The sequence below is a fragment of the Macaca nemestrina genome, chromosome 12 (assembly GCF_043159975.1).
Source record: "Macaca nemestrina isolate mMacNem1 chromosome 12, mMacNem.hap1, whole genome shotgun sequence".
Classification (NCBI taxonomy): Eukaryota; Metazoa; Chordata; class Mammalia; order Primates; family Cercopithecidae; genus Macaca; species Macaca nemestrina.
This window is the reverse complement of record NC_092136.1, coordinates 123,320,077-123,335,278: the sequence shown is the minus strand read 5'-3', so window position 1 is coordinate 123,335,278 and position 15,202 is coordinate 123,320,077. Positions and strand designations below refer to the sequence as shown.

General features: G+C 45.1%; 1 protein-coding gene across 9 annotated transcripts in view; it reads right to left on the bottom strand.

Moving 5' to 3' along the window:
* LOC105476321 (GRAM domain containing 1B) overlaps positions 1-15,202 on the bottom strand; it is a 274,233-nt gene that overhangs the window by 61,637 nt on the left and 197,394 nt on the right. For 3 of the 9 annotated variants that reach the window (XM_011732124.3, XM_071075747.1, XM_024791090.2), the window contains exon 3: positions 7,210-7,236. The exons of 5 other annotated variants lie outside the window; for them this stretch is intronic. In XM_011732124.3, the coding sequence (XP_011730426.2) occupies positions 7,210-7,236 (27 nt within the window). Of the gene's footprint in view, positions 1-6,117; positions 6,386-7,209; positions 7,237-15,202 lie in introns of those variants that run through there. One more of the 9 variants, XM_071075751.1, reaches the window with a different exon arrangement.

Below are 15,202 nucleotides of genomic sequence, written 5' to 3'. Positions count from 1 at the left end.
CTGTTTCATTGCTTACCACCAGGCTGAGCACTCCATGGGGGCTGGGGCCATGTCTGTGTGTGCTTCCCCAGTACCTCCAGCAAAATGACTGGCACACACTGGGGTTGCAGATTTATAGCCCTTGAATTTTTAAAAATGGGATCTTCTTAAAGCCGTTCATTCCATCGTTCAGCCACTCTGATAGACATGTCTTTCTAAAGCTGGCCCTAAATCTGGTTTTTTTAAAAAGGCCAGCCTTTTAGTCCTTTTTCTGGCTCTTGGGTCCATGAAAACTAAAATATGACATCACTTCCAGACTCTCTGCTAGCCTTGTCACTGTCTAGACATCAGGGTACCCGATTTTAAAATCCTGAGCTGACTGGTGCCCTTGAGAAAATCACTTTTTCTTTCTATGCACCTGTGTTTTTTGTCTGTTGCATGATCACAACCTATTTTCCTGGAGTGAGAATCTTTTAAATAATAAACCTAATTAGACCATGCATCCCAAAAGTAAAGAGCTTCCTATAATTGCTCATGGAGTGAAACAGGATTAGCAGTGGAATGTGAATTCCCAGTTAAGAAACTGAATCCTGTTCCTAAATTCAGTCCTTTCCACGTGGCAAAGACACGGGATCAGAGTACAGATTGTTGCTAGGCACATATTCAGCTAGCTCCTACATCTACAGGGCTGGGACAATAAAGACTTAAGATGAAGCAGAAGATACTGAAATCAAAGATAAGAACTTACTGCTGTCGTACAATTTCCTTTTCCTGAGATTGTTCACAACAGAACAAATGCCTACCATTTAGGGGACAGTCCTGCTGGGTTCGCAGGCTGAGCATTGGCTGAGCTGATCTACAATAGTCTGTAGTTTGGAAGGAGCCCATAGTGGTCATGTAATCCATCCTCCCACTGGATGCAGGGCTCCCTCTGCAATGGCCATTGGGCCACCGGGCCTCTGCTTCAGATTTCTACCGACAGAGCTCCCACTGGCCAGCTGCTTACGTGTCGGGGCAGCTCTAATGGCACTCTTACGTGCCACAGTCCTCATTCCTCCAAGACTCTCAGTGATCACTATCTGTCCAAATCTCTGATTTTAATAGTCTTTAGAAATTAACCTAACCTTGCTGATTCAATGTCATTAAGCAAGAATCGTTGGAGCACCTCTAACTTTGTATTACATATTCATCCTGAGGGCCCAATAGGACAGCAACAGTGTTATGGTTGTTTGTGCCCACACGATATTAAATGTGATATTGGGCACACAGTAAGAACTTAATACTTTTAAACTTGCCTCTATGGCCAGTTGCAGTGGCTCATGCCTGTAATCCCAGCACTTTGGGAAGCTGAGGTGGGAGGACTGCTTGAGGCCAGGACTTTGAGGCCAGCCTGGGCAACATAGCAAGAACTCATCTCTACAAAAAAAAAGAAAAAAGAAAAAAAAGAAAAATTAGCCAGGCATGGTGGCAGATGCCTGTAGTCCCAGCTATTCAGAGTTTGGGGCGGGAAGATCACCTGAGCCCAGGAATTCAAGGCTGCAGTGAGCTATGGTCACACCACTACACTTCAGCCTAGTCAACAGAGTGAGACCCTTTCTCAAAATAAAATAAAATATGAAATTACATTAATAAAATAAAAGTATATAATAAACTTGCCTCTAACAATATCAGTCAACTCTTTAAGTACAACCCCACCCAAAGTATTTCAGAAGCCTCAACGTTCAAGGGAATGGAACCTTGTGAAAGCAGAAAGGCGCTAAACTCTCCCAGGAAGCCCCTTCCTCAAAAGAGATTTCCAATCCACTGGGAGGCCAAGACCACTGGAACAAGGCGAGGAGTTCAACTGAATAGAACTTTCAGCTTCTCCTGTGTTTGCTCATCAAGGGCCCCTCCCCCATCCTCAGCAAGAGAAATGCTGCTACTAAAACCTACAGGATCCATCCATCCACCCATCAAACAGTTGGTGAGGGCCACGTTCTATGCCCATGCCAGGTAAAAGTCTAGGCATTGGGGATATTGCCTCTGACTCTAAGAAATCCACAATCATCATGGGAGAGCCAGACATGTAATGAACCAACACCGTGCAGTATCTCCCATCACCACTCGTCAAGGGAGACAGGCCAGGAAACTGAGGAACAGCCCCCAGGAGTTAGGTGGCCTTCCTGACTCAGACCTTCTTCATGTCTGATCTGGGGACAAGCCACGCCTTTCTGAGTTTCCGCTTTTATTATGCAAGAACGAGAGTGGATGCTGCCTAACCCACACAAGGACATGGAGGAGGATGATAAAGAACATATAAAGAATACACTGTGAAGTACTGAGAGCAGTCACATCTCTGAGACAGAAGGACTCAGATCTAAATTAGGCAAAGCATCCAGAAACAAAATCCAGGCAGTCTGGGCCCACAGTTAACTCAGCATCACCAGCCTTTCCTCTGGCCGGGGCCACATCACCTCAGCGCCAGAGACTGCTATGGTATTATCAGGTCCATGTTCCTCCAGAGGCAGTGGGACCAAGGCTGTGCAGGCCGGGGAGAAGCTGTGACATGCCACATGCCCTGCCCCTCATATCGCTCATCCCCGGACCTCACTGGCCTCCCAGGATGGCTAATCTCTCTGCCTGACCGCTGGGATTCAAACTTGGTTCTGATTTATTTTTCTGCTATAATTCAAACCGAAGCATACCGAAGAATGACTACATGTTAAAGTCAGAAATTTTAGAAGAGAGAAAACTGTAAGAGGTCAGTCCCACTGCTGGCTTCAAGCAGATGCCCGTCAACCAAGAGAGGATTTAGTCTAATTTAAAATACATTCAGGGTACGAAATCCCAGGGCTTTTCCCTTGCCACCCTTCTCACTGTCTCCTGCTATCATCAGGAAGTTATTTATGATTTTAAAAAGAAAAAGCCCAGCCTGGGCAATATAGAAAGAGCTGGTCTCTACGATACTTTTAAGAAAATTTTAAAATGTTCTTAAAATTAGCCAGGTGTGGTGGCTCATGCCTGTAATCCCAGCTACTTGGGAGGCTGAGGTGGGAGGACTGCTCGAGCCCTGGAGACAGAGGTTGCAGTGAGCCGACATCATGCCACTGCACTCCAGTGTGGGTGACAGAGTGAGGCCTTGCCTCAAAAAAAAAAAAAAAGAAAGAAAGAAAGAAAAGAAAGAAAAAGAAAAAGAAAAAACCCTCTGTTATATTGCACTTAATGCCATTTTCTTTTATCCCAGCTATCCTAGACTGCAGGTCAGTTCATCAGTTATAACCCCTCCTCTGTTCCTATCCTCCTTTCTTTGGGTGAAACAATTCTACTTCCTCAAACCTATTCTCTGAAGTTAAAAATCACTTCTCCTACAACATCCCCACCCAATCTTTAGCTCTCAAGGAACAGTCACTAATTGATGTATAACTCATTGTACCTTGGGACAATTCTGATAGTTTTTATTTTAAGCTCAAACTGTTTCCTGTGGCTTCCTACCAGAGGTCCTATCCTACTCCCTTGTGAGCCACAGAACAAATCTAATTTCTCCTCCACGTGACATTTTCACGTGGCTCTCATGCCTTCTCTGGACCTACTGGACTCTCACATTAACATGGCTCCCTTAGCCAGCAATTGGATTCCTTCTCCTCTGAATGGAGTCCGGGTGATCTCAACTTTCTGAACTATGAAGCCCAGACATCGTTGTAATACTGCAGAGAAGTGGTCTGAGCAGCTCAGAATAGAGCAGAATCATCACTTCACCTGCTTTGGAAGTCATAACGCAAACATATATTTTCAGTCATTTTCTGAATCAAAAGAATCAAGAAATTACTCACTGTTCGTTTATGAGTCTCTGGGTATAGTGCTTCAACTTTATCCTGTAGGCTAAGTAGGGTGCATATCCCTCCAAGAAGCAAACACCCCCCACCACTTCCGCCAACGAGACAAATCCAAGTTTCGGCAGAAGGATGAACAATTTTACCCCAACTCAGGTTACACTATAATTCTGAGTGTTTTTATAAGTATCTCTAGGCCAGATGCAAAACCACAGACCTTAGGAGTCTCTTATCTGGACACAGGAATGGTGTTTGCATTTTTAAGTGGCTGAAAAACATCTGGAGAATATTTTGTGACATGTGAAAATGATAGGAAATCCACATTTCAGAGTCCGTAAATAAAGTTTTATTGGGAACACAGCCATGCTCGTTTGTTCATAAATTGTCCACGACTGCTTCCACTGTGCAAAGCAGAATTGAGTAGCTGAGACAGCCCGGCCCACAAGGCCCCCAGTATTGACTATCTGGGTCTGTACCAAAACAGTCTGCTGGCCTCTAGTCTAAACAGAAAAGACCTTGAGAAGGTCAAGGGGAGGCTGCCTGCATCCCAACCACTGGGGGAAAGGGCTGCATGGTTGTTCTTGTCCGCAGAGGAAATCTGTAGGGCCAGAAAACAGAGAAGCGGGGAGGGGGTGTGGGAGGTGTTTAGTTTTAGGCTTTAAAAAAAATTATTATTAAACAGAGGCAGGGTCTTGCTATGTTGCCCAGGCTGGTCTTGAACTCCTAGGCTCAAGCGATCCTCCCACCTCAGCTCCCAAAGTGCTGGGATTACAGGCATAAGCCAGCACACCCAACCAGGAGTGTTTCTTCTAGGTGATGACAGCTTTTATTCCTTCATTCTTTCCACAAGTGCTTGTTTTGCAGTTGCTTAAATGCCTACAGAGGTAACCGGACTAGCTGATTCTCTACTCCCCACCTACCCCCAATTCTCAGGGGGCACTACCTTTTAATCATGGCCTTGACGTTATCAATCTCCTGCTACAAGTAGCTCCCAAAAACATCCCTTTCCCTTACCCTTCTTCCAAGGCCAGCTTTTTTCATCTTGGTCCCAAACTTCTCTAACCTGCCGAGCACTATCCAAGGCAAAGGCTAGAAATACGACCACTATTCAAGGTCAGCTGCGGAGGGAGGAAAGGCAGGAGGTAGAGGAGCGAGGGGGTCTCCCCAGAGCAGAGTGTGTGAGCAAGTGTCAGAGAAGAGGCAAAGATGGCTTTCTCTAGCCCTGCCTGAGCTCTTGGCTGAGGCCCCAGGGAGAGAGCAAGCTCCAAGTCCTCCCCCAGCCCTCCACTTCCTAAATCAAGCAAATAACTAACAATGCGAGGAGGTGTGGGGGAGTAAGGCCCAGCCACTGGGTAGCTATTTTCTCAAAATACATAGCAAATCTCTGTGCCAAATGCTGGCTAAGCCAAAGAATAAACAAATCCCTTTATTTCTCTGAGATGAGAGCTATCAACTTCCTCTCTCATCCTCTCCTTCTGCTAGCCAGATCCATCTGTCCTATGGCCCTCTCCCTGTGGGATAAGCAGTGTCTGTCCATATCTTTCTGACCACAGCTCTGGCCAGCTCCTACCCCCGCCTGAGGCACTGCGGAGGGAAGCCAGCAGGTGGGGAACAGGAGCACATGGCCTGTCCACACCTCCCCCAGAAACTCTCGGCCAGTTCTCCGTGACGTATCGTGCCACTAATTCATTCCTCTGCCCTCCTTTCTCCAAGTTAGAGGGCCCTGAATAAGTCTTGCTGGACAAGGAGACCATCATCACCCTCAACCCAGCCTTTCCCTCCAGCCCACCCCAGGGCCACCCCTCCATGATCCAGAGCTCAGCTCAAGCAGTGCTACTATAGAGGAGAAGAGAAAAGGCTAGGGAGGGAAAAGAAGGTGGCATCTCTGCAGCATGATGTCACACTGGCTGCTTTCGGATCCCCAGAACAGAAAACAGAAGCAAACAACATGGACTCCGGATTTACTCTGCCTTGAAAGGTTTGTGTTCCTGGCAGCTCTGAGCAGCCTGCGTCAGATGGGAAAAGCACACAACCAGAAAGCCAGGTCTTCACCAAAGCCCCCAGGGCCCATCCGGACCCCAGGACAGAGCCATCCCTTCCAAAAAAATCCCACGAGGAAACAAATATAGACACACACACACACACACACACACACACACACACACACACACACATCACAAGCGTCAGCACGAGTTAGCACTAACCTGGAAGCCATTAGGTAGGAACAGTAGCAGAGTGCAGTGCAGAGAGGAACTCATTCATTCATGCATTGGGCAGTGGGGGGTGGGGGCGGGGAGCGGGGGCCCTGAGGAGGCTGGAGGGCACTCACCTCCATGACCATCCCAAAGCCCTGTTTCTAACGGGGGAGGGGACTCGGGCCAGGACTCTCAGAAGCTGGGGGCGCTTCTTTGCTCTGCTGTTTCACACCGCTGTGGAATTTTAAGCATGACTCCCCTTTATTTCCCTCTCCCCCACCTCCCTCTGCGGCTGCTATTTGGTGTGGTCGTGCCGCCTTACAGAAGTCCCTCTCTCTCTCTCTCCCTGGCTCCCTTTCTCTCTCTCCTCCGACTCCCTCACAGACAGCTGTTCTGAGCTCAGGCACGCACGCGCACAGGCGCACAGACACACTCAGACACGCACCCCTCTTGCGCGCAGACACGCACACGCGCACACACGCACACGCGTCGCCTGCCGGTTTACATAATGCAACTCTTTGGTGCAGTCAGCTTGCCGGCGCTCAATTATTCATGCCAGCGTGGAGGACAGAGCGGCTGGGGCTGCGGGGGGGTTATTTCCTTTTCATCCTCAATCCCACAAAATACAAGACCATGTTCCCGGGAGACTCTGCTCCCTTCACTGCCACCAATTATTTCCCAGGTGCTGCCCACTAGGGCGACCTATATCAAGGAGGTGACACTAAATAAAAACACAGGTGCCTGACTCTAAAGAGAGTCATGCATCCTTCAAAGGATGAGGGCTGCTCTCACGGCCTGAGCCCTGGGAGAGGAGGAAGAGAGGAGACCAGCACTGAGACCACAATCCACAAGAAAAGATGGCCGAGGGCCTCTTCAGGGTAGCAGCTCCCAGACTTCCAGGATGCTCGCCTCTCCGGCAGGTCGGGCTGTCACAGATGGCAAGAGTAACACTCAGGGAAAGCACTTACATTGGTGACAAAGCAGAGTCGCCTGAGTCTTCTAATTCTAAGCTGCACCTTTCTTAAAAGTGGTTGTTTTTTTCTTCTCTGTCCATTCACTGAAATGCAGTATTAGTACTCAGACAGCCCCCAGAGGAATGTTCTGGCAGTGCGAGGTATTCTATTCAGCAACCATATTAATAATATTTTGAAAGTCATTCATGGTTTACAAAGCATTTTGCCCACATTCAATCATTTCATTCCCACCACAATCACCTAAATACTGACCTGTTTAGTGGATCTGGAAGCTGAGTCCTGGAAAAGTGAAGGTCCCATGTAAGAAAGAGGCAAAGCTGGGAATCCAGATCACCTGCCTCTAGACCCATGGCAATTAACTAATTGTCTCACACCCCAACTATTTGAGAACCACTATCATCTCTTGAGGGATGTAGCACAAAACCGACACTAACAATGAAGATGGTTAGCTCAGTGCTTCGGAAACTTTAATCCCCTAAGAATCTTCTTCACCCATAGATTCTGAAAGAGCAGGTCTAGGGGACCACCCAAAAGTCAGCCTTTCTAACAAACCCCCAGGCGACGCCCACATTGCTATTCCAGGACCACCCTGAACAGCAAATGTTTGGCTTATACATTCTCATGCTTTGAATCTTCCAAAAAGACAGTTTTGTCTGTCCACCGCAGCTGCACAGGAAAACATGCTGAAGGTGAATAGTAATTATAATCCATTGATGTCACCTGCATCCTGCTCAAACTCATGCTGAGAGCTAATATTTCTTGGGCATCTGTTGGCAAAATGTCTCATTCTGGGAGGGCCAGCCCCTGCAGGCTCATCATGAAAAGCCTTTCTAGGATTGCTTCTGTCTGCAGCCCGTTGACAGAACAGCAGCCTCACAGTATCTGGGAAGCAGACAGGTCTGGGTTGTCTGTCCCTACCTCCGTTACCGAGAGGAATCCCAGTTCCGAGGAAAGGTATATTGGCAGTGCCCCAATTTCAGCCATCCCTCCTTGTCTGGCTCAAGTCCGACCTCTTCTGAAATGCCTATCTGGCTCTTCTCTGTTAATCCACAGAAAGATCTTGGACTAGAGTCAGATCTGGAACCAAAGTTGAGGCGCACTGCCTGCTGGTCACCCACCTACTCTCATCTCAGACTCAGTTTCTTCATGTGAAAATGCTAATACTACATATTTCCGCCTTTGTACTGTTGAACAGATGATGAAGTCAAGAAAAGAATGTGAAAGCACCCAAGAATAGTTGGATACCTCCGCTGCCACTGCCCTTATAGTATACATTGAGAACTTAATTGCAAATTATGTTGTCCTCTGTTGGTTTTACATCCTGAGAAGATTGTAGGCTATTTTTCTTTCATGTCCCTCCAGTATGTAGGAGTACTGGGTACACACATATTCAGTAAATATCTTTGGGTTGGGCATGGTGGCTCATGCCTGTAATCTCAGCAGTTTGGGAGGCTGAGGCGGGTGGATCACTTGAGCTCAGGAATTTTAGACCAGCCTGCCCAACGTGGTGAAACCCCATGTCTACTAAAAATACAAACATTAGCCAGGCATGGTGGCACGCACCTGTAATCCCAGCTACTCGGGAGGCTGAGGCAGGAGGATCTCTTGAACCCAGGAGGCAGAGGCTGCAGTGAGCCAAGATCACACCACTGCACTCCAGCCTGGGTGACAGAGCAAGATTCTGCATTTAAAAAAAAAAAAAAAAAAAAAAAAAGGGTTGCACCAAATGTCCTTTCCTCCATTAAGGCATAAACACAGGGATTGGTGGAATCAAGTGGCCAGAGTCCTAGTCCTAGCTCCCCCACTCACTTACTATGTAACTTTGAACAAGCTGTGCTAATTTTGGGGGGACTTTCCTTCTTCTATTACAAAATGTACAGCTATATGTAGGCTTACATTGTTAGTATTTTCATGGTTTATATTAAATGCAATGGGTTAAAACCATATGTCAGGGACCAGACAAATATGACTTCAAATGTTAGTCCTATTAATTACTTCTTCTGTACCCTTTGAAAAGTTAGCTTCACTAAGTTTCCGATCTTTCAATCTTTAGTCACAAAAATAACAATCTTAATGGAAAGCGTGAGGATTAAATGACGTAAATACATGCAACCTGCTTCTCGCTGCATCTAACACATAGTATGTATCTGTCCAGTAAACTGAAGCTACTATAATCAATACTGGTCAAAAGCAATAGCTACTGTTGAAAAACACAGTGAAAAGTGGTGAGACAGATATTCAGAAGCCTTGAGTTTGGATACAAGAAAGATCTCAGTTCCTTAAGATGCATGAAGTATGTGCGTGCTATTTCTTCAGTCACCAAGATGTTATCTGCCTGCTCCTCCCAAAATGGACATCATTAAATAATAGAAAAGTAACAAAACAAGCAAATCAGGGAATCTGGACTTTGTCTACTGTTACAGAATACAAGCCTTTGATGCTGAGAAGCTCTTCACTTGAGCTACAATAAAACCAAAACTATCCTGATGATAGCAAAAGAGTACTATCTATGTGCAGTGCAATTTGCTAAACCCCCAACAAGAATTATTTCATTGAATTATATCAACAGTATATGAAGTGGATAATACTTATTATTCCCATTTCTCAGACGACAAAACTAAGAGGTAGAAAGTTTAATAACTTGCCTACAGTACATGGTTATTAAGTAGCAGAGCCTTTATCTGAAACCCAATGTGCCTCACCCAAATCCTACTCTGAACCATTACATTGAGTGTGAAAAGAAGGGGCTACTGACATGCCATTAGGAAGGCATGGGCCTTTTTTCCCTAACCATGTTCATAATTTCACACAGAGGCACTCATACTTTCTGCCCTTGTCCTTCTTGAAAGGACAGCACAAACTCTGGGGTGACCAGCTGATCTAAGAGCAGGTACATGCTGCAATTCTAACAAAGCCAACAGGACTTCCACAGATGGAACTTATGCCTTCAGACTCAATCTCCACATTTTCACAGCTATTTGGTGCCTAAATTCCTAAGCTGCTTTTCTATAAATGAATTTAGGAAATTGAGGTAAAAGTGGGTGCCTTTCTCTGAATTAAAACTTTCCCTTGCAGATACAGAAAACTGACACTATATTCTATTTCTTAAAGGAAAAGAGGTTTCTGAGAGTCCTGTGCAGTGTCAAAAGCACTTTCCAGAGACCACCCTAGAGGAATCAGGGCTAAAAAAGAGAAGAAGTTAAGATACACCTGCAAATCCAACTGAACCAATCCATTCAACCCAGATCTGATCAATCACTTTTTATATAAAGAGGGTCAGTGTCTACACAGTATTTTATTCACTTCCTGTGTTTGATAATTTTTGTTGACATGCATGGGAAATGTTGACAATAAAGGCTAAGATCTTACCTCTCTGAATCCTACCTGCATACTAATAAAATTAAATTTTAAAACTTCTTACAGAATAGCACTCTAAACAGTTTACATAAATCTGAATTTGTTGAATCATGAAGAATGACAGGCAAAGGTGAACCTCATTGTTTTAAAACTATCATCCAAATCACAAGGGCTTTTCTGAAGCACAGTCATTTAGGAGATTTCTGAAGTGTGTGGGATACAAAGAAGAGAAACAGGGATCGACAAGTTACTGAGAATTCATCATTGCAGGCACAGTTAAGGGTAAGTGCTTTTATGCCTTTTATCCTTTTGTAAAACTTATTTCAGGCCAGGCACAGTGGCTCATGCCTGTAACCCCAGCACTTTGGGAGGCCGAGGCAGGTGGATCACCTGAGGTCAGGAGTTCAAGACCAGGCTGGGCAATATGATGAAACCCTATCTCTAAGAAAAATACAAAAATTAGCCAGCCGTGGTGGTGGGTGCCTGTAATCCCAGCTATTTAGGGGGCTGAGGCAAGAGAATCACTTGAACCCAGGAGACGGAGATTGCGGTGAGCCGAGATTGTTCCATTGTGCTTCAGCCTGAGTAAAAAGAGCAAAAGTCTATTTAAAAAAAAAAATGTATTTCGTCAAACTGATGAGAAAACTGAGTATCAGAAGCCTATCCTTACCCATGATCTCACAGTTATTTCTAAAAATCCATCTTTTCCACTGGGCGCAGTGGCTCACATCTGTAATCCCAGCACTTTGGAAGGCTGAGGCAGGTGGATCACCTGAGGTCAGGAGTTCAAGACCAGCCTGGCCAACATGGTGAAACCCCATCTCCACTACAGATACAAAAAATTAGCTGGGTGTGGTGGCAGGCACCTGTAATCCTAGCTGCTTGGGAGGCTGAGGCAGGAGAATTGCTTGAATCCAGGAGGCAGAAGTTGCAGTGAGCCAAGATTGCACCATTGCACCCCAGCCTGGGTGACAGAGCAAGACTCTGTCTCAAAAACATTATAATAAAATAAAATAAAATCCATCTTTTTGCCATACCATGCTACTTCCATAAATAAACATCTAGGCCAAAGGTGCTTGTTATAATACTGCATTTAACCCTCAAAACAACACTACAAGGTAAGTTCCATTGTTCCTACTGAGGCTACGTATCCATGTATTGCCCCTCAGCTGCAAATCCACCCTTCTTTTCCCTGCCTTGTGATGCTGGAGCCGTGCCCTGTCAACGGTTCTTCTTTGCCAACTGGCACAATGTTATATCTTGTCAGTAGAGGGCGCTAAGAGACACTGGAAGGGGCTGCCCTCTTTTGTTCTGGTGCTTTTCTGCGGAAGTCACCAGCCTCCCAGTGAGTTTCACTGATACCCTAATGGGCAGTTTCCAGCTTATGTGCCCCAGTCCCCAGATCCTCTAGAGCCTTCTGTGCCATACATAGGGCCATGGCCACACCCTCTCCATTAAGTGCTGAATTTTAGCCTTGGACTTGGAGGAGGTGCAGGGAGCCTTCTTAGAAGTTTGTTCCTTCAGTGAGTGTTTGGCTCAATCCTAGGAGCTGCTCCCTACATCTGTTACAAGAGGCATCTGTTATACCTCCATTCTTCAGAGACCTTTCCATGTTTTTGCTTGTTAATGATTCTTTTGTCGTTCTTTCTTGGGACAGGGTCTCCCTCTGTTGCCCTGGCTGGAGTGCAGTGGGCGCGATCTCAGCTCACTGCAGCCTCAACCTTCTGGGCTCAAGCAATCCTCCCACCTCAGCCTCCAGAATAGCTGGGGCTACAGGTATATACCACCATGTCCGGCATTTTTTTTTTTTTTGGTAAAGATGGGGTCTCCCTATGTTGCCCAGGCTGGTCTCAAACTCCTGGGCTCAAGCGATCCTCCCACCTTGGCCGCCCAAAGTGCTGGAATTACATGCATGAGCCACTGCACCCAGCCAATGATTCTTAATATTACATTTTCCCTGTTCAAATTATTGGTGTGGTTTCTTACGGGACCCTCACTGATACACTACTATAAGGATGAGGAAAACGAAACTCAGATGAGTAGGACATCATCCCTTCCTCAAGTTATTCCTCCAATAAAATGGCTGAAAGCATTTAAAGTATACTATGAGTCAGGCAGGGATTTTATACTTTTAATATATATTCCTTCCTTTTATCCATTGACCCTACTTTATGGAAGAGGAAACTGAGGCATCTCAGTGACTGAAGAATTTTCCCAGATCACATACAGAGTAAACAGAGAAACCAGGATTTGTCTCCAAGACAATTTGTCTCCAAGACTCTGCAGTGCTGCCCCAAACAACTGACTGCCCTGAGACTGAAAGAGGGTCAAGAAAACAGAGGGTATATAGATAATCTTTCAGGAAGTTAGGAAGAGGAAAAAAAACTAGATTGTTAGCCAAAGAGTTCAACATCTGACCAACGTTTTTTTAATGGGAGGGGTCATTAAAGATCTTTTAACTCAGTCTTTGAATTATAAATGAGGTGGTATACACTGGCCGTCAGGTACTCTAGAGACCCTATTAAATAACTCTTTCCTGAATTAATGCTTAGGATATAGTCTGTGCATTATGAGCTATTAAGGCAAAAGAATTGATGTTCCACAGATGTCCACTCGGTCCTCTCTGAGTTCCCCAACTCAGACTCTAATCCATGGAAGCTGGGTCGGGGGTGTCCAAATGGGTATACTGATTGCCTCTGACCCAGCTGTAACCCAAGACCTCTCATTAATACTGCATCTCTCACATGAGGAGCAGTGATGTCTACATAATTAAAACCTAATGCAAGAAATGGCCAGGAGGTTGAAGGGTGAGGAAGTTGAGGATTCAGATGGCTCCAACACAACATTCACCCTTTAGCAACCAAAACTGCCACTCAATCAGGTACCCACCCTTTAAGACAAACTTTATCATGTACACATGGATATGTGGGTATGAAAGCCTTCCCTGAGACAAAATGCAGCCCAGCAGGATAAAAACACTTCGCCCTTAGCTCACTGGGAACAGAGCTTACTAGGGTGAGGGCTCCTTCTCCACATTAGTTAAGGCCCACTTCACCATGCACACCAATTCTCTTTTCCAATCTTCTTTTAATCTTATCCAAATACAATAATTGGCTCCTGGGTATTACCTTTTTCTTTTCTAAATGTTCACTATAACCAAATCTACATTTTCAGCCAGCATCAACTACATATTCACCAAATGATCTATACTAGTGGTTCCTAAACTTTGCTACACTTCAGAATCATCTGACAGTTTTTACATAACCAACTAAACAAGAACGTCTGGGGGTGGGAGCCAGGTATCAGAGCTTTTGAAGGATCTCCAAGTGATTGAAATATGTGGCAATGTTTTAGGAATCATTGGTCTATACTATTTTAACCTAATTCTCTAGTAATTTAGTATCAAAATAACTTTAGAAAACATAGACTAGTGATCTATATTTTCTAGATACTAAAATTTTCTTTAATCCAAGATGTCATTCCTCTTGTTTAATCATTTCCCACATAAAAAGGGCTAACATTCATTGAGAAGGTATTGCCAGCCCTTGTTGGGTAGGTACCTTACGAAGGGCACACTGGGTCATATCTCCTTTAATCTTATTATTCCAATTTCACAGAAGAGAAAATTGAGTCAAAGAGATTATGAGCACATCTGCAACTTTATTCAGTATACCGAGATGTCATTCATCAGGGACTAGAGAAATAGACAAATTTAGAATGGTCAGATCCTCCCATGTTACCTTTCCTTTGATCATTGGGTTTTAATTCAACCCGATTACATTTACTATAATCTTTTTAGCTTTGAAAACTGCTGTCTTTGAAAGAGAAGACAGGCTGGGCGCAGTGGCTCATGCTTGTACTCCCAGCACTTTGAGAGGTCAGGAGTTCGAGAACAGCCTGGCCAGCATGGTGAAACCCTGTCTCTACTAAAAATACAAAAATTAGCTGGGCCTGGTGATGCACCCCTGTAATCCCAGCTGCTCAGGAGGCTGAGTCAGGAGAATCGGAGGCTGCAGTGAGCCGAGATTGTGCCACTGCACGCCAGCCAGGGTGACACAGCGAGATTCCATCTCAAAAAAATAAAAAATTAAAAAGAAAAAGAAAGAGAAGACAACTCTGTGTGGGTAACTATGGTGACATTCTGGGATACAATAAAAAGGGAAGCAAAATCCCTCCTTTTTCTAGATTTTCAGAATTAGAGTGTTGAATGGCCACAAGCAAGAATCTACATAGGATGGCAGGCTCTAAAAGTGTTCTTCTTCAGAGGAGAACGCACAGGGCCCCATGTGTGATCAGGACATTAAGCCTCATATGTGGAAAGGACTGGGCAAGGAAATGGAGTTGATTCCTGGGGAGGAAAAAAATGGGACTGGGGAAAACGAGGATAAATTAAATAATCTGTAGTCATGATTCTATGGAAGTCAGTGGAGTAGGAGCATATATATGGAGCCCAGGGGCTACAGAGAGGCATAAGGAAATGAAAGTGAAAAATTGAGAAGGATGATGGGTGGAACTGCTCAAGGGCAGGATTCAGAGTCTCACCCACTGGGGAATATCCTAAGGCAAGTTGTCCTCTTTTTAGGCAAACATAACTGCCCAAAAAGGAAGGCCATGAACAAAGAGGTGGCTACAAATAGGAATGGGAACCTTTAAAACATGGGCATGGATCTAATTTGCCTTAATTATGCAAATTAGAGTAATTTAATCTGCCCACAATCCCAGGTTTACCATAGAAAGAGACTAAGTAATCACATATACACCAAAGTCCTATGTTCTTTCCACCACCGCAAGCCACCAAGTTTTGGACATGGTCTGCCCCTAGCTACCCTCGGACCTTCCACACATGGCTCTGCCTCAGTAGAAGTCCCCTCTGTCAAGGGGAGATGAT